At 37.9% G+C, this 25,930-nt stretch overlaps 1 protein-coding gene across 4 annotated transcripts in view; it reads left to right on the top strand.

Annotated features, from left to right (window-relative positions):
* Window positions 1-19,958, top strand: part of LOC139122751 (A disintegrin and metalloproteinase with thrombospondin motifs 3-like) — a 50,942-nt gene extending 30,984 nt beyond the window's left edge. For all 4 annotated transcript variants that reach the window (XM_070688436.1, XM_070688437.1, XM_070688435.1 and 1 more), the window contains 20 exons: window positions 3,274-3,436; window positions 4,515-4,693; window positions 5,691-5,774; window positions 6,649-6,784; window positions 7,919-8,024; window positions 8,668-8,811; window positions 9,241-9,376; window positions 9,546-9,659; window positions 10,040-10,179; window positions 10,385-10,448; window positions 10,833-10,944; window positions 11,235-11,374; window positions 12,420-12,540; window positions 13,107-13,187; window positions 13,743-13,906; window positions 14,528-14,696; window positions 15,202-15,337; window positions 15,905-16,115; window positions 16,267-16,405; window positions 17,223-19,958. In XM_070688436.1, the coding sequence (XP_070544537.1) occupies window positions 3,274-3,436; window positions 4,515-4,693; window positions 5,691-5,774; window positions 6,649-6,784; window positions 7,919-8,024; window positions 8,668-8,811; window positions 9,241-9,376; window positions 9,546-9,659; window positions 10,040-10,179; window positions 10,385-10,448; window positions 10,833-10,944; window positions 11,235-11,374; window positions 12,420-12,540; window positions 13,107-13,187; window positions 13,743-13,906; window positions 14,528-14,696; window positions 15,202-15,337; window positions 15,905-16,115; window positions 16,267-16,405; window positions 17,223-17,362 (2,679 nt within the window). In that variant the 3' untranslated portion in view covers window positions 17,363-19,958. The remainder of the gene's footprint in view (window positions 1-3,273; window positions 3,437-4,514; window positions 4,694-5,690; window positions 5,775-6,648; window positions 6,785-7,918; window positions 8,025-8,667; window positions 8,812-9,240; window positions 9,377-9,545; window positions 9,660-10,039; window positions 10,180-10,384; window positions 10,449-10,832; window positions 10,945-11,234; window positions 11,375-12,419; window positions 12,541-13,106; window positions 13,188-13,742; window positions 13,907-14,527; window positions 14,697-15,201; window positions 15,338-15,904; window positions 16,116-16,266; window positions 16,406-17,222) is intronic.
* The last annotated feature ends 5,972 nt before the right edge of the window (window positions 19,959-25,930 follow it).

The raw sequence follows: 25,930 nt of genomic DNA, 5'->3' as shown, positions 1-25,930 counted from the left end.
AAGAAGGATACCCAGAGTCCTTTGCGTGTCAGGTCACTTGCCTTTCTTGACAAAATGTAAGTAGATTGGACATAAATTTCATTGGCGCAATTTAAAAATTGATACTGTAAGCAGCGTCTAAGCTAAAAATACCAAATTTTAGTCGTACAGTAAACGCGTAAAATAAAAGTTTAGTTCTGAACGTGACAGACCACAAACGGAAGAGGGTCTTTACTTGTCTGTTGCACAGAAACAATAATGACCTCAGTGAGTCCTTGACCAGGTAACTTGATAATTGTCCAATTATCTTGTAATATAGTTGTGAATGGACGGTCGCGATGTAAAAGGGAAATGTCATTTCATTAAATTTGGCATTGACGTCTATTTCAAGGATTTCCAATACAGTATCGACAAAGATCCTCGCGATTGCAAATATCTTCAAGATCTTGGGAGGTACGCTGCGCCTTGCATGTGGCACGGATCGGCCTTGATTGGTCGACCGGCAGGAATTTCAAACCCATCCTGAAATAACCGTACAAAGAACACCGATACGGTTTCCATGGTAGACGAACGTTATTAAGTGGTTGCCTGCTGGGCGTGCTAGCTACCTTTGGTGTCAACCGTCAGCTCAACAGGCTAGATGCTAATACTCCGAGCAGCTCAGATGACACCCAACACCTCTCATTTACACATTTTAGCCATTGAGAAATTTTAGGGTCGCTCTGGGACACTGCGGTGTCTCTCTGGAGTGGACTCAGGGGGCGAAATACAAGAGCATCTCGGTTAGTGCGGGGGTATCGACGAGACTATATATACCCTGCAAGGTTCAAGGATCGACACATTTATGGAAGGGCACACAATATTTCGCTAATTATAGAGAAATTAGCTTTGGGACGCCACGCTCCGGGAATTGGTCGTAATTGATATTTGCTTGGCTTGAGTGTGGTCGGTTTAGAAATGACGTGTTGATTTATTGGCATTTGTGAATTTCCCTTTGAAGCTCTGATATCATTTCCCATACAATGGTTCACGAAAACCATCGTGTGATTCGAGAATGCAAAATTTTAAACAGCACATTGACATTTTGATTGTAACATTTCCATGTATGATCTACAGTATATTCCTATTTTTGAATGTGACTTCTCAAAGCGAACGTGAAAGTGAAGGTATAGACTACCAAAGTTTTGAAATCTCCTTTGACAGCACAGGATGTAACTTTCCTCGGGAATACGCAGGATAAACCGGCATATGAGATCATCTTTCCAAAGATAGACTTCCCTTGTGTTTTCTTTGCATCAAGCAATTCGTTGATGTAGTTCCTTTGAAGCGAGTAATTGATCGACGCCAGGCTAACCGATCATCACGAATACACGAAATGGCCGATGAAATAGTTTTATTTCTGTTGAGTGTGCGCATGTTCACCTATCGACTCCATTTCAGACGAGCAAAAGTTAGAACGTCGCCATGGCGACCCGGAGGCATTTGTACGTTCTAGATGAAAGTAGCTGCAATAATTTCTCGCTTGAATAAAGAGAGTAGCTCGACTAATGTCAAAAGACGGCGACTTTTTACACTTCGCCATTCAGCCGTAAGGATTAAAACAAGGCAATTTGCAGGGCATTGTGTCGGTTGGGTGCCAAGTCATGGATAGAGCGTCACGGATCCCTTGAGTGCAGGGCCACAGCTATTCAAACGCTGGTACAGAGGAAGTGGGCCTTGTTGACGTCGGTGAATGCGAGCTGTCAGAAAAATTTATTTATTAACTCTTGCCCCTCGATTATTTGAGGAATTCTCTCGGGCAGCTCAATCAATGTTAAGTCAAAACTAGCAACACTGGTCACTTTCAAGTGGCTATTGTTATGTACATACACAAACAGGATGTGGATTCTCTGCAAAAGATTTCGCGGTACGCGTGCCCCACCATACTAAGTGGGCATAACTTGAATGAACGTTGGTCGAACTGACCCTGTAGATAAGGACAGCCATCGTCTAGACATATTAAGGCTCCTCTGTGCTGACTCACCGTTGAACCGCTTGGTTGTGTAAAATTCCCTGCAGTATTAAGTCGGCTACGCGTTCTTAAGTTTGTTGTTTTTGACTTCATTTTTTTTTCATGTTTCCTGTAAATCCCGATATCGGTGAGGGTCTTGAGTAGCGTGCTTTGCTGGCCTCTTTAAATTCCACTCACCCCCCTGTGGCGCAGAGAAGTAGCATGGCACGGAGGATGTGATTGTTGTCCAGAATGACCATGAGTAATACGGTAAAATTACGGACATGAGAGCAAAAACCAGAAATAAGCAACTTTTGACAGGAAAAAGATGTCTGCGCGTTTGAAAGAGAGATAAGGGCACGAATTAACCTAAAGAAGACTTAAGATAAGAAACGGAGTGAAAAACCGGAAAAGTCTCAAGAGGTATTTATAACGGCTGTCAAGTGGAACAAGATGTAGTATCTTTTGATTGGGATTAATCAAATGCGCCTAAGCATGTGAGGTGGGAAAAGCACTGTGAACAATGCACCACGTGTGTCTTAATCCGTGTAAGTCTTTCGACGTGAAATTTATACATGGGGCAACAAACTTTTGAACGTTGGAACCCGAGTTCACTTCACATCTCTTCCGGAAAAAATATTGGAGACATGAATTATAGATATCATGCTTGAATTTCAGCCCACTTTTCCCCTCGTAGAGACCTGTGTACGAAAAGTCGAAACACAACTGACGCAAAGTCATATGACATAGTGTCATCATATACAACCCGGAAGTTTCGCTGGGCGTCGCCTGTATTTCAACGACAGTTTATCTTAAATATATTTGACTCTTTATATCATATCATATCATATCATATCAACATTTGCTTTGCCTTTTTGAAGAAGGCGTCCATATAAAGTTTATAAATAAGTTCTTTTTTCTCCACAATATGGCGAGGCCTCGAGGAGGAGTAGCCATTTGCGTGACGTCATCGCTCATGGTCACATGACTAAACTTACAGCCAATCACTGTTCAAACGATATAAGTAAGAATCGTATGGTTATCATGGCGGTCTGTTTCGGACGTTCAGTCTACATCGCATTTCAGCACTTATGGCATTCTCGTAGTGCCTTTTACAGGAGACGGGAAACAGCCCGTAATCTAAGCACGGTTGGCCTCGAGCCTTTGGCGTTTCCAATGCCGAAAAAGCACCATGCATTATATGAAAAAAAAATCACGGCCATAGAGGTTACAGAAATTGTCATTCCATTTTTGAAATTCTACACCATTTTCTTGATGGAAATTTTATATGGTCCGTTCCCCAGGCAGGGCTTATACAGGTAGGCGGCGAAGACTATTTCATCGAACCACTGGAGAAAAATGTGACGTCTCAAACAGGTGACCAATCAGAAGGTGGTATGGAACACGTGATGTACAAAAGGTCTGCAATCAAACCTCGAGAGAGGCGAGAAAGCGGAGACTTTGAAGGTGAGTTTTGAAGTGATAGAAATAACCAGAGCAATCTGTGAGGCGTTGAGACCTTGATTACAGTGACTGCTGAATGAGGACCTCTCGCTTGCACTATAATGTACTTGTAAATCTTATATTGACGACAAGTTTTAATCTTCATTAGCTTTTGTAATTTGCAACCTTGACAGAACGAGCTGCAAAAGCGTCAGAGCGTTGGACCTATCGGCTGGTTTGTGCATTGTGGTGTAACTGACCAGCCCTCACGACAGGGCCAAAGAGATACAATTATTGTAGCTATTAAAACAGAACGACAACGTTGTTAATGCTCTGTACGACAACCACCATGATGCGTTCCAGTACGAGGAAAGTGTTTTCCTGCATGTTAAATAAATGAGTGCAACTCCTTGCAGATGTTAGCCACATCTTCTGAAAACACTGTTAGGTAAAAATAAACACGCAAGTCGTTCTTGCGAGTCGTGAGCTTATGGTCTCATATTACAAATTACTTTGACTCGAGCTTTGTTGAAAAAAATTAAGAAATATCTGCAAGATTGATCAAGTTATATTATGACTGTTTGCCCGTAACAAACCACGTACTTTGCCTCGCTACTTCACAGTTCAGGCCGATCCTATGTAGACTTAATAGTGAATCGCAGGGTTAACCAAACAAGTTTGACCCCCACAGTGTACCACCCTCCTCTTAAATCAACAGGAAAGTGCCCATTGTCCTCGGTCTGCCCCCTCTCTTTCTTTCTCTCTCTCTCTCCCTTTTTTGAACCCCAAAATGATGATGAAAAGTTGCTTCCGCACAGCGTGGCCTGTGAACAAATTGTCTATAATGTTTTGTTGAGTAAATTTATTTTATCGCCATTTTTCACTCAACTTGTCACACTGTATAATTCGAAAGTTGATATTAAGTGCACACGTTCACTTCTCAATAGCGTTGTCATATTGAACTGTTAAATGGGCAGCCTTCAGTTAATTTACCGTATGTAATTACACAGCTGAGGCCACAGTACTCCAATTTGCCCGATCATCTTCACAATCCTGCTTCGCAACTTATTCATCGTTTCTTCACTGTTTTGTCCTCTCGCAGTTGCATCGCCGCATTCTCTGGGAGAAGCCAGCGCTTTGCTTGGAGACAGTGTGCATCAGAGGGTCAGAAGGTCCACGGGTGAAAAAAACATCGAAGTCCTGCTGACCGCCGACCATTCGGTGGTTGACTTTCACGGCACGTCTAACATCCAACTTTACCTCCTGACACTTATGAATATTGTAAGTAGTAAACACTGGAGAGTTTGCTCTTCATCAGGATAAATGTTTTCCCCCGAGTCATTGCCCTGCATTGTGCAATTTGTCCATCCTGAGAAAAGAAAAATGAGCACCAGAATTATATGGACTCTTTGAAGTCGTTTAGATTCGTTTACAACGCCTGAGGTCATTGAAGGTCATTGCATATAATGGTAATAAGTCAAACACCGAATCATTTCGTTTGACTAGCTGGTGACAGATGTTCAGCTCAAGACCTTTCATCCAGAAATGTTTTTCGTGTATTTTTGGTGGGGCTGGGAAAAGCGAGTAATCACTTTTCTTTTCTTGGCTGAAAGAGGGAAGTGGTCTGTAGTTAGTTTAGCAGATGGTCGCAGATATGGGAGATTCATAATATAGCACCGTAAAGTGTACCACCCAATAACGGACACCAAACCATTTGAACTATCCTTCAACAATTGATGGTGTTTGACAGATTCAATCCATTTCTTCTGACTTGTTAAGTCATTGTACGTGGATCACAACATGCATGAGTTATATCAGATGTCATCTCAGCCAAGGAGAGATGCACGCACAGCCACGGGGACCAAGCATTGATTACAATATAAGCAATGTCATAACTCGTCCCTGGAGACAAATTGGCCCCGTTTCCGTCATGATTAATGCTTGCAAGCCCATAACAGCATATCATGGGGGCATCACGTATTCAGAATTCTGATTGGTTTTGACAAACTCGCTTTTTTATTTTCAAAAAAATTGTTCTCATAGTTTTGAAGTCTGATCATCTGCCATTTCTTGCATCTCTATGAGCAGAGCGGGCAATTAATAACAAGGACATCCCTCCTATTGGCCGGAGAGTTGATACCTTCATGAGTGAACAAGCTGTGTAACTCGGACAACGACTTAAATGCCCCCTTTGCCTAGTAAAACTTAATCATGCACTGCGCTGACAAGAGAAATGGTCAGTGTAGAGCACTAAAATTAAATGCAACTTTCTTTTTAGGTCAATAACATTTACAAGCATCCAACCCTGGGAACAGAAATAAACATAGTTTTGGTGAGGATCATACTCCTGGAAGCAAGTCAGGTATGTGACAACAGCTGTTTTCGCCTGTCAGAATGCAAAAAATCAATTTTGATATCAACCAGGCTTTGGTAGAGTCAAATTTAACTCAATAGTTCTGATATTTAATAACTCTAATTTCGACCTTTCAGCCCCATGTCTTTTACTTTGAAACCACACCCTTTTCTCTTTAATACACAATTTCTAGACCAGCATACATCTATAGGATGTGCCCAACTCTTCGGGTCCTAACAATCTCTGTCCTATGTCAAGGTAGCAGGATTCTAACCCTTTCTAGGCCAAATGTGGTCTGTCCTCATTGTTGTCAACGGAGGATTGGGCCAGTACACTGCAACTTTGGAGGAGGGTGAAGGATTCAAGTTGTCCCCTTACAACGATGAAGACTAACTCTTCCTCTCTGTTCATAGATGCTTGGCTACCTTACTATGTTATTTCTTCTTAGTAACAAAAATTCCAAGCATGCTTTTGACATAATCCTCTTGCCAGCAAACAAAGGGTAAACTCCAACGTGCTCTATGATGGTGGACCAACATGAAATAATATACAAGGCATTAACGACCTCTCAATCTATCCTATTTAAGTTCTTTCCTTTCCAACTAACATCTTCTTGTTTTATAGGCTAACCTGATAATTTACCGTAATGAGTCACTCAGCAAAGACAAAGTTTGCACTTGGATAAATGAGCATGTTAGTTCCAATAGACAGGAATTTTTGCATCTGCCTGATCTCGGGGTCTTTCTGACTAGACAAGAATTTGGCGATGCAGGTGAGCGTCTAGTGGTACCTGTGTGTGGTATATTGCGTGTGTAGTTTGTTTCTGTTTGTTTTGTTTTGTTTGGTATTTGTCAACATTGTGGACACTATTCTTGTTTTGTAGGGTAACCTTATAGTTCTTAATAATCCATCCAAAAGCCTTGAGAATGTATGCAAATGGGCAAATGCGCAAAAGACCAAGGAAAATCCCCATCATGATCATGCTATCTTTCTTTCTAGACAAGTCTTTGGGCCAGCAGGTGAGAGATTTTTTTTTTTTTTGCACCTTGTTTTTCCTTCTGCAAAATAATTTCTTATTTCTTTGTCAAGACCAGCCACACTGTTTCTGAAAACCCTTTGCCTGAATTTTTTGCAAGTTTTCCCACGGCTAAGGTGTTTCGGGGAACATAAAAAGATCCAAAGAATTCCCAACACTCTTTTTATATGAGAAGATATGATGATTTGTTAACATCAGCTTACCTTTTGGGGTAGAGTTGTGATGATTGTTGTGATTTTTTTTTATTTTTCCCTCTTCTAAATACTTTTTCTAGAAAAAAGGTCTGTACTGATACCAAAAAACTGAGAAAGAGTCAGAAAATCTTTTGTTTCTCAAATTATGCCATTGGTGTATCTGTTACTGATTAAATCTTGTATGCAATGCATTAATCTTGAAAGAGTACTTAAAGGGTATTCAGTTGATATTTTATGATCTGTGTTCATTTTTATCCACTCAGTTCATTTTTGTTAACCCTTTGAGCGCCAAAGTCAATTTTTGTCACCTTTATAAAATGTGCCCCAGCCAAGTTTTTTCAGATTTTTGCCAAAATTTTGGTGAAAAACTGTAGCCAATGAAATGTGATGTCCATTTGATGCAAAATTATCAAAAAATTACAGAAAAATTCATAAAATTTGGTAAAATGTTGCGCTGAAATTTTGGTGGGAAAAATTACAGCACTCAAAGGGTTAATATGATACCAATTGATTTGAAGGTTAGGTAATGCCTGAAGGCACCCCTAATCTGCATTATAGAAAACATAATCAAAGGCTTTTGTCCTTTTTCTGAAAAGAAAAAAGCGTTACATGAGGTATCAACAGTGACTTGTCAACCTTGGTGACCAATTTGATCATGCCTCAATACAAATATGTACATACACAACTAATACAGACTTGGCTTGCTGGCCCTCAAATGAGCCAATCAGCTAATACTTTTTGTGGCTTGACAATCAATGCTTCAGTTTCTTGTACCTTGCTAAAGCTTAACAGCAAATATGCAAATTCTTACAATCACACCAGGTGTTACAATTTGTATTCAAATGAAATATGTTCCCTAACCACAAAAAATGGAGTTTATTTCTCCTGTAATGTCATACCACTTCTTATATCATCTTGAATAGGTTATGCGCCAGTGACGGGAATGTGTCATCTATACAGAAGCTGTACCCTCAATCAAGAAGATGGTTTGTCGTCGGCATTTGTGGTGGCGCATGAAACAGGACACGTGTAAGTCAGTCTGCTTGCAATGCTCTTATCAATCAATCACTGGTCTTACTTAAATTTCACACCCATGGTTTGGCCTAAACCCCTGTTCACAGAAAATGGGGGTATACAGGTTCAATACACCATGATGTTGACTTTATTCCACTGCAGTATAGCTGTATATTAAAGCTTAAATCATTTCCATGAGAAGAAACAGTGGCACAGACATGGGTGCTGAGAAAAAATTTCAAATACCTCGACAAGAATATTGGAAACTTTTGTTCACTGCACTGGTGTGTTATTTAGCTAGTAGCATGATTATGATTGGCACAATTTATGCATAACTTAGAGCTCACATACTATTTTCCAGAACAATTTTATTTGTCACAGTAAAGTAGTTGATGATTCTCCTGTTACTAATTTCAGCTTACTTTTTTAAAATTTACCATCATCACAACAAACACTCAATCTCTGTATTTATGTGATTTACATATCATGATCTTTTTGAAGATTCGAAATAAAAGTCGATAGTCACACACGCACAAAATTTCAGATACATAACTTCACGTTAAGAACTATGCAATAAAGTCTAGTGACACCTGAACTAGTTGACCTACTTTGAATATACAAATCCTTATATGTTTACTTGTTTCCTCCACTGTTGCAGTTTAGGAATGGAGCATGATGGGCAGGGCAACACATGTTTGGACGAGGCCAATGCTGGGAGTATCATGGCCCCACTCGTGCAGGCCAATTTTAACAGCTACTTTTGGTCGACGTGCAGCAAGAGTGAGCTTTCAAATTACTTAGAGTGAGTATCCCCTCATGAAGACCAATCAGCGCAGCCGTTATAGAAGTCCTCGTTTGCATACTTCTGATATTGAGACACGATGTACAAGAAGTCAGACTCACCGACGTAGTTCAGATTCACTGTTGAATAGCATGCAGTGATGAGTCCAAAATCACTGAAGCGGCTGGGTAGACTTTGGGTAGCATAAGTAGTTTTTGAAGCAACTATGTAAAGAGACTCATCGAAAATAATCGATATGGCCCTCTCCTTACTTTTTTTCAAACATTGTCATTTGAAAGATTCACGTATGTCCTCATCGATGCGATAGCTGTATAGTCATGTAATTTCAAACCACAGGATGCATAGGCCGTTGGAGGAATATGGGTTTCAGCTAGATTAAACCGGATTTTTGTCTTACCTTTTTTTTTTAATTTGGTTTCTACGTTACAGTGCCTATACTTGCCTAGACGATGATCCATTCCAGAAGCAATGGCCGGAGGTGAATGACGAATTACCCGGATTAATCTATTCGGCAGATGACCAGTGCCGGTTTGACTTCGGTGATGGATACAAGTTCTGCGAAGGTGTAAGTATTACCTTTGCGGAAACAGAAACGCTTCTCCGTGTCATCCGGAGTTGTAGAACCTTACTCCGTATTATACATTATCACAATCGAGTCAGCTTTTCAAAGTGAAAATTACCGTGACATTCCTGTTTAACAGGCTAACATATTTCATCAACCATTTTGATTACAGCTGAGGGGGATAAGTATGTGTCAACAGCTATGGTGCACACATCCAGACAGCCCTCTACACTGCAAAACCAAGAAAGGCCCACCGTTGGCAGGCACAAGCTGTGGTGTAGGAATGGTAAGCATCGATGCTCAAAGCACATTTCGTCATTGCTCATTTCGTGAACTATCTTTAATCTGTAGAATCGCACGTTTACGAAATTCTACAAACATTTTTAGTTGCTTTTTGTTGCAAAGGAACAACGGAAAACAAACGAAAGCCTTGGTCAAATCTTAAAAATGAGTTTGTAATGACTCAATGTTGTACTATCACTTTCATAAAGAAGGTGGCAAATTTGTCCCTGGCATTTTACTTTTCAACCATATATGCTTTTTTACCTCTTGCAATTGAAAATATCATATTTGTGATGCTGCTACTACGAAATTCATGATTTTCTTTTAAATGAAGAAAAGTGTTACTAATTTCTAAACAAATTATTTTTATGCAAACATTTGCAGTACTGTCTGGATGGAGAGTGTGTGGAGTCCACGATCGAAGTTGTCCATGGAGGCTGGGGAGACTGGAGTGACTACTCAGAGTGTTCCAGGACTTGTGGCGTTGGAGCACAACTCCGAACTCGAGAATGCAACAATCCAGAGTAAGCGTTGGCTCCTTTGATTTCATTCAGCATTATAAATTCATCGATCGAGGACTGTACACTCAGATCACTTTTATCTCTCAGTATCTCACTCATTACGAATGCTACAGTCAGACTTTTACATGTAGTTCTGAATTGCGATATAGAGAGCGCCCTCTTTAGTTACGCAGCATAACATCGGTTTTTGTGCCCTCTACCCCTACAGGCCTTCAAATTCTGGTGATGATTGCAAAGGGAAGAACGTTGAATTCAGACTTTGTAATACTCAGGTAAGAATTCTTGAATTTGTTTCACTGTACAGTAGTCTAGCGTTACAATCAAAGACAGTGGAGGCAAGCCCTAACCATATCGGTACACTGCAAGAATTACTCAGAGGCTTATATCTGTAAAACTAGTGTTTGTAGCATAGTACACTGTTTTTATTTAAAATAACATGGAGAATTTCAAGTCAATAGCAATGAAAATATGATAATATTTCCTTTTTAGTTTTCGCTCCATATTTCATTTTCACTATGCGCCACGATTGCCTCACAATATTGGCCGAAGCACCAGGACAATCCACGTGACAATTGATAAAAAGACTGCGGATAGTTTTATGCCATCGCTTTGAAATAGTCGGTCCATTTCTCACGTGTGGTCTTTTCATTCATTAGGACTGTCCCAATTCAAACGTCGACTACCGAGCCGAACAGTGCAAAAGCAATTACCAAAACTGGAGGTATAATAACAAGAAGTATACATGGTTGCCTCATGAAAATGCAGACAGTAAGTCCCAACAACATCAAACTATCACCACCGATCATTTCAAAACATCCACATATTACATAGAAATACACTGTACCATTGAATAAAAATCCAAAACTTTTTTTACCGAAAAGTTAAGATTTTGAACGGATTAGCATAAAAGTTTATGAAGTACTTGTTTGAGGAAGTTTTGTGAATTTAGATGACACTCAAGGATAACATTCAGGAATATGTTATTACATTCTGTAACCTCATATCCAAAAACCCCAACAAAAAATCTGAAATGACAGATATAATCTTCTCTTTCACAGAGTCTTTGCATTGCAAGCTCACCTGCATTGCGCTGGAAAATGACGAAGTTAGGGAGTCGAGTTACAACGTTCTTGATGGCACCAAGTGCTCGTATGATGATCCTAACCCTGATAATGTCTGCGTACAAGGTCAATGTCAGGTAAGACTACAATATGCATACACCCATCCAAGTATTAAAACTAGCATACATTTGTGCCGCACTTCTCCAACCCTCTTTGCTTGTGTCATGGAAATATAGTTGGATGGTAACAAGCGTTAATTTCAAGAGTACAACTTGGATACAGATGTCTTGGGAATGATACTTATTGCTTAAATAAGGAAGAAAGGTATCTACTTTCTCAATGACATTGCAATAGGTTTGAATCCTTCATTCAAAATCACTTTCTTGCTTAATGTAAGCAACTGCCCCCCCTCCACCCCTATAGGCAGAATGTGTCCTGCCGAATCTCTCTTTCAAAAACCTCACAATTTCACAAGGAATTCAAAAGTTATCACTCTACTCGCATGATGAGAATTTGCAGAAAACGCATTTCTGACTGGTATAGGTGATAGTTGGCAGCTCAACTGACCACACACGGTAGTTTGGTCGGAGTTTCATTACTTTGTCGGAGCAAATGGCTCATCGTGTTTGTTCTGGGGGAAAAATTTATTGTGGAATGGTACATTTCATGGTCAGGTGTGATAAACAATTGAGATGTTGGTAATTAAAGGACTCCCCGTCTAAACAAATTCGGGCGCAGTGTAAAAATTGACTCTCAACACAAGGGGTTGGAGCTAACTATCACAACAAACAGTGTACGTTTTTCAAGGCTCTGATCCGGCTGATCTGCGTGTACATTGCACTGAAATAGACAAATAGATTGCAGACTCTGTAATAGTAGCCAGAATTTTTCTGAGGAAAGTAAAACCAAAGAATCTTTTCTTAAATGGATGCTTAAGGCATGAGTAACGTGACACCGTTATTGACAGAATGCAAGAAAGTTTTATAATTGGCAAGAACAGGCTGTAAAATGAACTTTAAAAAGAACTTCATCAGTAATATGAACCAAATAAGAGAGAGGGCAGACCCGGGTATAGGGAAACAGAATCCATCACTTGGTATTGTAACACAACCTTCATTTTATCAACTTAAGATAGACTGCTTCTAAGTTTCATGCGGTGCCTTGTTTTTTGTATCATTCCAGACTGTTGGCTGCGATAAAGTGCTGGGTTCCTCGCTGAGGGAAGATCGGTGCGGTGTCTGCGGAGGCAATGGTTCAGAATGCGAAAACGTCTCCGACTACTACTCTAAAGTACCCAGAAAAAGTAACTATCTTAATTTTCCTTCAAAATTTCACATATTACTGACTGTGAGGTTTTACTTTAACCCTTTCACCCCCAGTTCCCTGTGTACAGGTCCAATTTTACCATAGAAAACAATGGATTTGGGACAAATCATGGTGGTGAAAGGGTTAAACACGTACTATGCACTGTGGTTGCAAATTGTTTATGATATGTAAATTTCAAAGAGACAAGTGACAGCCGTAACATTTCATACTCTCAATATTTTTGTTCTAAAACGTATAAGTATTGTAGTGTTATTGTTGAGAAATTTATTTTAGTCCGGACAAGAAACAGTGGTAAACAATACCATCAAACATTGCATACACATAGGCGACTGCTATGTATTTCGTTATTATTGCAAGAGTAAATAAAAAAAAAATCTCATTTTACAGACCAACCCAAAATACTTGGAAATACGCCAAAATGACAGCTAAAAGAGCTCTAACTTTCTTGCACAGATTTCAGGACATTGCCCTTTTTTAAGGATTTTAATATTGTTAATTTCTCAGATTTTTCTCACCCTTTTTGATGTTTCTTCTCTGTTTCAGATGTTCAAAGAATTGTTACTCTTCCCAAAGGTGCTCGTCACATCGATGTTTTTGAAACATCGCCCTCTGTACATAATCTTGGTAAGTGACCAATTAGAACTTTGTGTCATGTGTTGATTACTGCAAATTTTCTACAGATAATTTTCACTTCATATGAACTTAGATTTAATTACAGTAGCTCCTCGAGGGGTAACATGATTAAGACAGAACTCATCTCGAAATTGGCAAGACCGGTTGCTCATACTTTCTTTTAGGCAATTTTAAACCATTCTTGTTTGAAATTATAAATAAAATTAGGGGTGACTTTGTCAAAGTTGGTACTGGAGAAGCAAATTACCCAACATTCACCAACACTGAAATTCAAAATGGCTGTCATTCTTCTGTTAATTCTATGGGGAAAAAAATTGGTGAATTTGTATGTACTGCCATAGCTTCAAGATGAGCCCTCATCAATGGGAGACTTAAAAAGTATTGTAAAAGTATGTAAAAAGTATTGTAAAAGTATGTAAAAAGTATTGTAAAAGTATGAGAGCCTGAATATCTGTCCCCGAGGCATATTCTACCTTAGTTCTTGGCATGTCTGTGTGTCGCCACAAAGCTCATCAACAACACTAATCTTTTGTGTCTGTGTCTCAGCTGTTAAGGAGAAGGTAACTGGACGCTACATCTTAAGGAACGACGGTAAACATAGAACTGATACCACATTTGTGGTCGCTGGAACCAATTTTCATTACTCTGTAAGGGGCAACAGGGAGAGACTGGAAGCAAGAGGGCCGCTGCAGGCCGAAGTCGTCATCCTGGTAAGAAAGAATGTTAATAAAAAGAACTACGAAGGACTTGTATGACTTACTTCGGAGTTGTATACTGGCAAACGTGCAGCTCAGCACTTAGATGTTGTAGTTTTGATTTAGATCCGTGACAGCTGTCAGTGGCCTCCATGCAGAGCCATTTTAGTCATTGCTGCCTTATGGTGGCGCTGTTATGAATCGCTAAGATTGGTTGGAAAGACCATAAAAGTTATTCAATTACGGGATAAGACAATATCTGATCCAACCTGTGCAAAGCATCACGTATTGAAACAACCTAAAGACTGTTCGCCCAGAATGACTCAGTTCATTTGTTCGAGCAATATTCTTTATCTATGCAAATTATACAAACGGTAAATCTGTTCCTTCATCATGTATTAATTAATTTATTTATTGAAACAATTTGCGATACAGGCTCACAATTTTTAACTTAGCCCATTACTGATTTTCACCTGGGTGGCCATGTGAAAAAAGTTCACCTCTAATACTTTATGATACATGCTGCTAGTCTTTGGGTAAATGTGACTCGCACACTTCTTTTACCATATATGGATGTATGCAAATCAGCTGTGATTGAGTGATTTTAATATGTATCCTGATCATTGACTTCCGTAGGTCCAGTCTCAATCCAGCCCGAGTGAACGCAATGTCATGAACGTGTCTCACAAATATATCATCAGGAAACAAAAAAATGTCAGACATACTAACAGAATACCTGGCGCAGACTCAAAGTTCAAATGGGTGGAAATGGGATGGTCGCAATGCAGTAAACCGTGTGATGGAGGTAAGTTTATTTCTGTGAGCATTAGTGGACAGCCGTCCCCGTAATAATCATGCATGATATGTGCAAACTGTGCAAAAATCAGATATGATGTACAGGTCACTGTACCACCCTATCGTCTTCATTTGAACCCGAGAGAGGTTCCGAAAGACTCAATTTTGATTACATCTGCCAGAATAAACAGATTAAAACTTAATTCATCCCAATTCCCATGTAAACAGGTTTACAATATTGATAAAAATGGCTTTTGGCTAAACCATGGTTTGTGCAAAGGTTAAAATCGAACGCAGGAGTACTGCAGCGATGACAGTCGGAAAGAAATGCCAATCTTTGCGAGACTAATAAGTACAAATAGTTGTTTGAACTTTTCTGTGCGACACAATTTCAGTGTACCTTGGGTTTGGCTAAGGTTTTGTATAGCAAGTAATTTTGATCTCCTACAGCCACGTTCTGTGTTGATTTAAAACTCAAAGAAACACTCTTGAAATAAAACACTGATGTCTTGCAGGTGAGCAGTACTTCAGATATATTTGTCAGAGAAAGAGAGATGGCAAGGCTGTCAGCAAAACATCGTGTGATGCTAAAGAACAACCAGAGCAACAAAGAAAGAGGAGATGCAACACGCAGCCTTGCGAAAGAGTCAGGTGAGTTTCACTGCAGATAAAAATCATGCCTGGTTCAAAGTTACCTTGAAAGACTCTTGGCAAGTGAGGGCGCTATTTTAATTTGGATGGAGTCACCTTATCAATAATATCATGACCTAGTGTTGACTTGGTAGCACGGACAGTCATAAAGATGATAGCATATACAATCAAAGTGGTTGGGGACAAGCATGTGTGCACATGATAATCATAATTAAGAGCTGTAATTATTCCCACCAAAATTTTAGTTCAACAATTACCAATTTTAAATGAATTTTTTCTGTATTTCTTCATAATTCTGGATCAATTGGGCGTAATTTTTCATTGGCTACAACCTTTGATCAAAATTTTGGAAAAAATCTGAAAAAAATTGTCTAGCTCTGAAAAAATTAAATGGGTGATATTTTGTAAGGGCAAAAAAAAATTACTCAAAGGTTTGAATGATTAACACCTATAACTGTCAATCTTTCCCATTAAAATCCCACCTTTTGTAGGTAGAAGACTATTTTGAATCAGTCAAGGTGTTAAAAATTTGATGTTGTTTTTCACTGCATGTATTTTCATTCACAGTTATGACTGGGTAGCTGCAGAGTGGGAGCACTGTTCGAGGACCTGTGGTGGTGATGGTACCCAACTGCGTACTGTCAACTGCATGAAAACACAGTACGGTGTTACAACTTTGGCACACCATCGAAACTGCAAAGGGGAGAAACCAACCAACAAACAACCATGTAACAGGAAAGATTGTCCCGCATACTGGCAAACTGGGGAATGGCAAGAGGTGAGTACCTTAGGGAATTATAGCGCCCTCTGTCAGTAGAAGTTATTACTACGTACACCTCTTCTTTTTACATCTCAAAGAAATACGTTTTATGAGAAGTTTTGTCTGTCCCCCTGCAATTAAATGTAACTTATTGTCCATTTCTCGACAGTGTTCTGTGACATGTGGAGGTGGAACACAGAAGAGAGCGGTTGTCTGTGGTTATCCAAATAGAAAAAAAGTGAAATGGCAATGTGACCAGTACCCCAGACCAGAAGATACCAGATCTTGTAATGAACAATCATGCGCAGGTAATGATTTTGTTTTGTTGCGATCAATTTAACACATAACAACAGAATTTGAAGTTATTATTGCTTACTGATTAGAGACTTGGTCATTTATGTGTTTATTTGCAATAGCTGAAAATATCAGTCGAAAAGTGCCACAATTGGCTTCCTGCTTGGCTTAGACTGGCATGCACCATAAAACAGGGTTTATAGGGTCTTTACACTCATACTCAGGGTTATGGATTAAATTTTGACCTTCAGATCATTGTAACTGTCAACATGTACAGTTACACACTCATAGCTGTTCAGTCAAACCTTGTAGCGACATATTTTCCTTCAATTACTGAGAAACTGTTACACAACTACATGTATAACGAACAATCGAAAAAGGAAAGACGCAAATCTGCCGTGAAACCATAATGAAGGTTAGGCCTCAGTGGAAGTCACTCTTGATTGTAACAATTTCAAGTAAACTTCAAAAACATCCCAGCCATCTTAACACCAATCTGAAGTAATTTCTGTTCTATTATTGTTGGACAAAAAAGTCATCCAGTACCAATCACCTGGTCAGATTGCCATGATGATGATGTCAATTTTGGATAAACTACTCCATGTACAAAACTTTAATGTGATTTCAGGAGTTTTGAAAAATGAAAAATTTCCTTCTCCAGAATGGCAACTATATCAGATAAAGTTTAATTGCCGTCTTTAATTTTTTTAATGTGACAATAAGGGAGTGGAAAATTTTCATGAATCACCAGTTGTTATCTTATCGTTTGATATTGTAATCTAAGACTTGCTTTATTGGACTAACAATTACGTTTGTTCTTCTTTTCCACAGAAGCAGAAAATAAATGTCTCGGTGACAAATCAATATTTTGCAGTTTGGAAGTACTCGCCGAATACTGTTCCCTGCCTGGCTACAGTGCACTTTGCTGCAGAACATGCAACGACATGCCAGGGAAATCACAAGCACCATGAAGTTCATCATGAACACTGAGTTTTTTTGGACGTAAAAAGGAGACCTCACTCACTGAAATATGCATTCATTGTATATATTTATTACTCAAGAACTGGTCGTAGTGGACAAGTCTTGAATCTGGTGTCTTTTCACAAAGACATTAGAAGTCGTGTGACTTTGTATCTACTCCTCTGATTTGTCAATGTGTGCTGTCACCTGATTGGCTCAACTCTTTCAGGAACCTTTGTTGTGGTTGGTCACACCACCCACATGATATGATATCTGCGTTGTGATCGGCCGGTGCGCTGTCACATGATGATGTAGCTTGATAGGGGTTGGTGTCAGAGATCAGCCTCAAGGTCTGTCCTTGTGAATATAGACCCAGTGCATTCTGTGTCCAAAATTATTCTTAAAGATACCAGTTACTTACTCACAGTGTCATACTCTGGACAGCTAATTCAGGAATTATATTTGCCATCTTTCTTAGGTAATGGATCAAAATGTGTACATTGACTTTGAAAAAAATGATTTTATGATTTATTCAGATAAGTTTACATTTTGGTTCAACAAGAAATATTACAGACATAACTGTGTAATGAAACCCAGAAATGGGACTATCACACAGGAGAACAGTTCACACTTCAATGCTGCTCTGTACAGGGAAATTTTCATCAGGTTTTCGTCAGCGTAAGTTGACCTCAACAAGGGTCAGACTCCATTAGGAAATAGAAATGTTCATCTCCAACATTAATGTTTAGTTATGGTCATGGGTATGCTTATGAAATACTCTCACAAGTGACAACTTTTTTGCAATTGACAAGTGTTTTCTACCATGGAAGCACTACTTCATCACATCAGCCACCAAACATACAAAATTATGACGTAATTTTAGAACAGATTGACGATAGACCAGGACTATATACATAGCTATTATGACAAAAACATTGCTCCACAGTAAACAGGTCATGAACAATGTTTGAACAAGTTTAGGGCAGAAGTGTTTTCCAACATAATAAGACATAAGACTCTATTATAAGGGTTTTTGTATTATACCTTAATGTAAGGTTTTCACAATGTGTTTTTTGCCAACTTTATTTCCAAATGAAAAACCAAGCATCCAGGCCTTCAACGGAAAAGATGAAAATTCAAGAGCTCTTCTGAGGGATAAAGGAAGTTTAAGAGGCACAGTTGTCACATGTGTACGAAGGAATCGTATTGGACACATTCGAACAAATGCTGCATCAATGATCTCATACACATGTTATGCTAGCCTAAAAATATGACACTTTCTTTAGATAAAAAATTTGCAGTATGACTTTAAACAGATTCATATAAACTACAAATTAATATGACGACTGTACTGAAGAGTTCTAATATACTTACAAGTTCCTTTATCAATGCCTGTGCATTGTTCTACACATCTGCACTGTGTGAAAATATTTATTCCACCATCCTAATAAACGTCTATCACCTTAAGACATGAGTATCGCTTCCATCTCGTTTAGTTGAGAACTTAAGTTTCATAGCCATGGTTCTCTGGTGAATTTGCTCCGCATACAAACAAGAGCCGAAATGAGCTACAAGATAATTTTTACACCATGACGGGATTTCTGTTTGCCTTCTCTTCGGTCTTTTACAGGGGTTTGTTCAAAAGTTTGAACTTGTCACCACCTGTTACCTCAATTGGAGTACTTTTCAAACAGTCAAAAAGAACATTTGGTGTTTTCCACTTAACAGAAATTTCATCTTCCATAAACTTCAAGATTTAGAAATAAGAAGTATTATTTTGTTAATCGCACACATAGTTGGTTGAGTTTCAGATATCTAAGTTAAACTCTTTTTTACCTTAAATCCAATGCTATCCTTTTCAATGCCAAAGCTTTTTTTCCCAAATATAAGGGAAAATTGATGAAATAGTTAAAATATTTAAAAATATTTTATCTTTTTGAAGAGAAAGAATTATGTTTGCCGTATCTATTCAGAGATACAATTCTGTTGAACATCTTTGGAGTTCTAAGATGAATCTTAAAGATGTCTTTTGTTTTGTATTTTATTTTTTATCTGTAGGCAGTTCTGTACATACGTTTTTTTAAAAAAAAACATAGATAAATGCTTTGGCTAAGTTTAAATAATAAATACGTATAATCATGAATAAAATTTTTATCTGCTGCACTCGTGTACATTTCATGGCTTTAAAAAATGTCGGTATAACTGCATTAATGATATGCAAATTAAATGTTTAAATCCTATACAAGTTGCAAATATACATTAATTCAAACAAAAAATCACTTTATTCTATTTTTCCATTGCATTGACACAACTGCCATCAACGATTAGTATGCATAACATTCAGGATTTTTTCAAACTATGTACAAAAAATATTATATATGAAATGTGTTTCATCATCTTTTTTGTTAACTTATTACCACCTAAGTTTATTACACCTTTTTTTTATAATTTCTGTCTAACCATTCCTATTATTAATATTACATTGGTTTTTTTTTCATTGTACAGATTTTTGCCCCATTACACTGTGCATACTCACAGCAGATGTTGTAAAATATTATGGGATATACACAGTTAAAAGGGTACACATTAAAAACTACCAAAATGAGAGATTGTTGTGTGCGTCTTTCTGTTTATATACATATTTTTTTCTTCTTTCGTTTCTTCTCAAGCACTGTTATAAGTTTCCGAACGGGTCATTATTGAACGGGAATTATTAGATTTCATTTACGAGTACAGAGTATTGAAAGCAGCATGAGATGTATATCTTTGTCGTTTGTAGACGTAAAGCTACCGTGCAATTTTCGTGGATAACCTTGAGTTTAGAGAAAACGGCCTTTAATTGCAGGAGAGCAGCATTCATTTGTGACAGAATGGCCTGATAAGTGTGAAAGTTTGTATTTCATTCTGAAATCCTACATTTTCAAATATTTTGCAAAAGAAAACAAAAAGAAAGGCATTCAAGTGGAAGATATCTAGTTTTATGTACTAGTATTCCAATGGATGACAGATGACAACATTTTGTTTCTATGAGAATTCCAACTTGGGACGACTGAAGATGAGTGGCAAAACCATTTGCTGCTAATTAAAATGGATCTTCTTAGGGGCTCTAAATAACAAGTGATGGTATGAGTTGACTCCCTAGGTTACTAACAATTCAAACATTGTGTGTGTCCGCTTTCTTCAGTCTTGCCCCATTGGCATACCTGAGAAAGCAAAATAGCAATACGAATAGGAAGAACAAAACATATGGCAAACAGAAGACAGTTGGAAGTTTTGTCATGGCCATAGAGGGAAGGTGGTAGATTTCTAGGTGAAAATGGATGGTCTGTCATATTTGAAGACTCTCAAGAAATAGTATACATGTATATTGAACCTTGCTATCTCTCAACCTCAATTGAGGTGTTGAAGTGCTCTTGTAAATTGTGTTAGCAAGTAATGACAGTATACGACTCTGTGACTTGACTGATTACAGCTCCCTTGGGAGTTAGGCCAAGTTTGCACCAAAACAGATAACACGATTGGAACTAAATTGGGATAATTGGATTGGCACAATTTCTCAAAAATTTAAGGAATTTGTTAAATATTACACAGTATTTGGTAACCATCTTCATAATTTTATTCAAAATTTGCGATGTTGTGACATTGTTATGAGTAAGAATCATTGCATGGCTGTATCTAATGCAATACTGTTCAATACATATGAACAATATTTATATTTAAATGAAAATATTCGAACTTGTCTATACTTTCTTTGGTACTGAAATACTAGTTTTAATCTCGATTTGTTACTTTTCCCCAGCCAAAATGAAGTTTTTCGATCGATTTAAGGTTTAGTTAGTCAGGGTCATTTCAAAAGTGCCCTGACTATAATTAGTGTTTTTTAAGCCCCAAATTGACGATAAAGTAAGGGACATTTTAAAAGTGCCCCGACTCAAAGTCATTAATTACACAAATTTTATGCATTTTGTCTCGTTTTTTTATGACATTTACACAAAAATACCACCTTTTCATAGAAATGAATACGGTTTAATGGATATACAATAATTGACGTGTTTTTGTTATTTTGTTCGATGGAAACAATATTTTACTTTTTACAGTATTCTATCATTTTGTAAAATTTAAGCTGTAAAAATTTCGATTTCATCAAACTTTCATCAAAATTACTCTCATCCAATTATCCCAATTTAGTTCCAATCGTGTTAGATATATCGAGTCAGCAGGAACTCTTCTTCTTTGCTAATACGATTGAATATCTTTGAAAGGTGAAAAATTGTAAAAAAGTCACTTCTAAGCACTTTTTCTGATGAACATGACACTTAAATTTTGACATCAAACACACCTTTAATCATAAACTTGCTCAAAGTTAATGTGGACAAAAGTACAAAATGTGATAAAAGTATTTTTTACGTGACTCGTTTAGACATATTGAATATACTTCAGTGAGGCCATTCCAAGGAACCGTAATACCAAATTTCAAGGCAGTAAGGGGTTTTTGAATAAAGAACGTGTCATTAAAATTGGCAAAAATACCTTTTAAAATGTAACATTTTTCATTTCGGCCAAATGGTCACCAAAATAAGTCTGTCTATTTCACGTCAAGGAAAATAAGTTGTTTTTTGGGCGAGTCACAGACCCGTAGGGCAACAAATATATGCTGTTACCTGAATGTGGCCCGTCAATATGTGTTTTTCTAACTTTCAAGTCCTACCGCTTCAGTATACGGTGATATGGGATGGATGTCTAGTGAATATAGGCGTAAAGTTGAGGTCATAAGGCTGTGGTCTAGACTACAGAGACTACCCATCACTAGACTGACCAAACGTGTATTTTTAAGCGACCAATTGTGGACTAAACGAGCGAAGTCTGTATTTAAAGAGGGTGGACTGTTACATATTTTTGAGTCTAGAAATGAACAAAATATTAGTACTAATGTTATTCTTGACAAAGCAAAACAAAAGTTAAAAGTAAATGAATCTGTAAACTGGAGAATTAACTGTTTAATGAAACCAAAATTGAGAACGTATTGTACATTCAAACACAATTACAATGTTGAACCTTATGTATTACTTAATGTTCCGTTAAAATACCGCTCAGTTATTGCGAAACTACGTAACGGGACATTACCTTTGATGATTGAAACTGGTCGGTATTCTAACTTGCAAATTGATCAGAGAATATATTTACTTTGTAACGGTAATATTTTTGAGGACGAATTTCATTTTATATTTGATTGTGAACAGTACGACGATATTTGCACCTCGATTACAGATGTTCTTCATGATTTGCCATCAAATGAAAAACTTGTTCAACTTTTCTTATGTCAGAAACTTTGTTAAGTGTATTCACCAAATATATATCAGAAGGAGAAATGTAATTTCAAACACTTAATATACTTTCTTTATGAATTATGCTATACTGTAAAATGTGTTATTTAAACGCACACTGTGCTTAGTTTAAATTATATGAAGAAGTGACTCATAAGCTGACAACTCGGCTGGGGTTTCAAACAAATTTCTTGTACTTTTTCAAAATAAGAATCTTGTGTTGTACATGAAACCGTGTCACTATAATAAATATTATCTATCTTTATCGATCTAACACACCTAATCCATTTTCCTCACTGAAAAGGAGACATCTCTCCGCCATGGCTTGTCTCGCTCGCAGACGACACCGTTTTTTGCACGGCAGAACCTGCATGCATTTTTGCATTTTTTTATGTTTTCCCTGAATGTGAGCATGTGTAGATTGTGCTGTCGCACCACCATGCAGTCCATTTGTACCTTTGCAATGCTATGCATGCATGCAGTCGTTTTCTCAAAACTGTTGATAGGTTGTCGTCTCCCTGCATGTAGCGGCGCAAAATGATGCATACAACGTGATAGTAAATTGTATCCACGAATCGTAGCTGAGAATTTGGTGAGGTATGCTGCAAAAGGCGGAGTTGTAGCTCTATTGTTGATAACATTTTCTGTAAAGTTATTTCGCATCAGGGGGGGGGGGTCAACCCAACCCATACCCGGTCATCCTTTTTGTTGCCAAACAGGTAGTACAGACGGTATCAAAGGATTGTCAAAAGATTGTGTTACATTGGCCATAGGTGGCGCTACACTTATCGTTTGCGAGCGAGGCCGATTCCGATTTACATCCATGGTACAACTGGTATACTCTACTACGTACAGGCAAGACGTTTCATTTTCACGTTGGACATAACTGTTGTATCAAGTCTCATGTCACAAATAAATAAATACTAAATTTTCCAAAAACAGGTTGACTCTCGGCGTCGGAGCAGATTGTAAGTGTCGGAACTGATGCTACTGCCTTCGTATGAAAATTAGCAAAACACATTTTGCTGTAGGTGTTTGTCGTTGGCAAAGTCAAAAATACGAAAAGATTTATACAAATATAACAGAAGCTTTTTTGCTTACAGGCAGCAATTTCCACGATATTTTATATCTTACTTAATCTCTGCACTTGTACAGTTTAAACAGGCAAAACCAAACCGTGTTGTTTTCAGTCCATGTTTTATTTTTTCAAGGCTGTCGAAAAACTCAGCCGCGCAACTTACGCATTGAAATTTTTCTTGATGATGCAAAAAGAGCGTTCGCTCGTCTCCATTGCTACATGTATCTTGGTGGGAAAATCAGCTGAGGAACTGTTATTAAAAAGATAACATTAATTAAATACGACAAAGAGTTACAGATGTGGAATTACCAGTAGAGGATAAAACAGTCCCTGTTCCGTGCGAGTCTCGACACAGCAAAATGGCGAACGAGTTCAGGAGACCAATAGGTCCTGCTTCTGCTAGGTCAGAAATGCCTCATATCGTGAAAAACTGAACTGTGGGGCTAATCCGCTTGTCCAAAAGTGGCTTTGGTCACTCTACCCCATGATGGGGTAGAGTAAATTATGCTTGGGCCGAGAAAATATAGACTATTTGTACTTTGTGTACGAGGCGCCAAATGTAAAAAAAATAATTTACATATATACATACATACATACATACATACACACGTGCATATATATATATATATATATATATATATATATATAATATATATATATATATATATGTATACACACATGCGTGTGTGTATGTATGTATGTATGTAAATTATTATTTTTACATTTGGCGCCTCGTACCTTGTTATTCCTGCCCTGTAAACCTGTCCGAAGCAACTGATACATAATTAGGTCGAATTTGCGTTGACTGTCGAAATTCTCTAGAACTGATCACAGCCAGGTGTTTTCGTTGGAAAATAGCTAACTTGATGTAAGTATACTGAGCAATACAATCCTCGTAAATCGCAAGTTCTTACAGAAAGGAATAGAGTCTAGTGGCAAGTTAAACTACTATTGATCTTCACTTTTGTGTTGAGCATAAAAAGTACATGTGATGACAACCGAAAATCTGTAGCCAAACATAGTAGATACGTTTTGAAAACGTACATATATCTGGCAGGCGGAGGTAAATCGACGGCAAGTAGCAGCCCGCCCTCTACGATATCGTAGTTGTCGTTCCTCCAGCTCAAAATGTTATATTGTTGTAAATAATTACACTCTGCTGGATGAATTACACCCTGTTTCAAGACACAGAAGTAGAGGGGAAAAATATTTACCCATATTAAGTGTAAATTTAACCGGTAGTTTGACACTGTCATCCGTGACATGGCGCTTGGAGAAAGTGTTATATACATACCAGCAAACCATTCGAATGTAGAAATAGATTCGCCTACATAAAAGTCAAAACACGCATAGTCTCTCGCTAATAACCTCGTTCAGTTAATTTTGTATAATAACAATGCAACTGATGTTTCACCAAAAATAGGAACTGTTACAGCATTAGAATAACACGAGGTTGGGTACCTAGTGTGAATGTAAGTAGGTGGGTAGGTAGGTAGGTAGCTACGGTATCAATTACGTGCGTGTTAACTTGTACTCTGTATGTTTCACTAGAACGATAATGTCAAGTTACAACAATGTGTTTTTGTTTTGTTTTGGTGTTGGTTCGGTTCGGTCTATCATAATCCCAGGAAAATTGCAGTCTTTGGCGAACTTGCCACAAATTTGCAGAGATACTAGTGAAAATATTTATGATCTTTGATCTTACTGTCCATATATATATATATATATATATATATATATATATATATATATATATATATATATATATATATATATATATATATATATATATATATATATATGTCTCGCTCAATTCTCATTGTCTTCTTAGAAGCACACTCATTTATCGAACAAACGATGCACATAGTGATGAAACAAAACTTCTTTTAATGAGGTCTGACCCCAAATAATAACAGCGGAATTTGGCAAAAAGCGTTCACGAATTTCAAATGAGAAAATTTGGCATCGGAGAGCTTTAAATTGGGGTCAATAGGGTTTAACTTAGTGGAAGCTCGTTTTGAATCAGCTCAGTTCTTTCTAAAATTTAGAGAGGACAATCTTTAAAAAAGTGGAGCTCAGTTCAATCGGTTTTTTTGCGGACGAAATCGTATTTACCGACATTATTGCGTAAGCTGACCTTTGACTTATGTAAATGGCATAGTTATTAAGGCGACTGT

The sequence above is a fragment of the Ptychodera flava genome, chromosome 22 (assembly GCF_041260155.1).
Source record: "Ptychodera flava strain L36383 chromosome 22, AS_Pfla_20210202, whole genome shotgun sequence".
Classification (NCBI taxonomy): domain Eukaryota; kingdom Metazoa; phylum Hemichordata; class Enteropneusta; family Ptychoderidae; genus Ptychodera; species Ptychodera flava.
The sequence above is the reverse complement of the archived record's forward strand: the minus strand, read 5'-3'. Positions and strand labels throughout refer to the sequence as shown.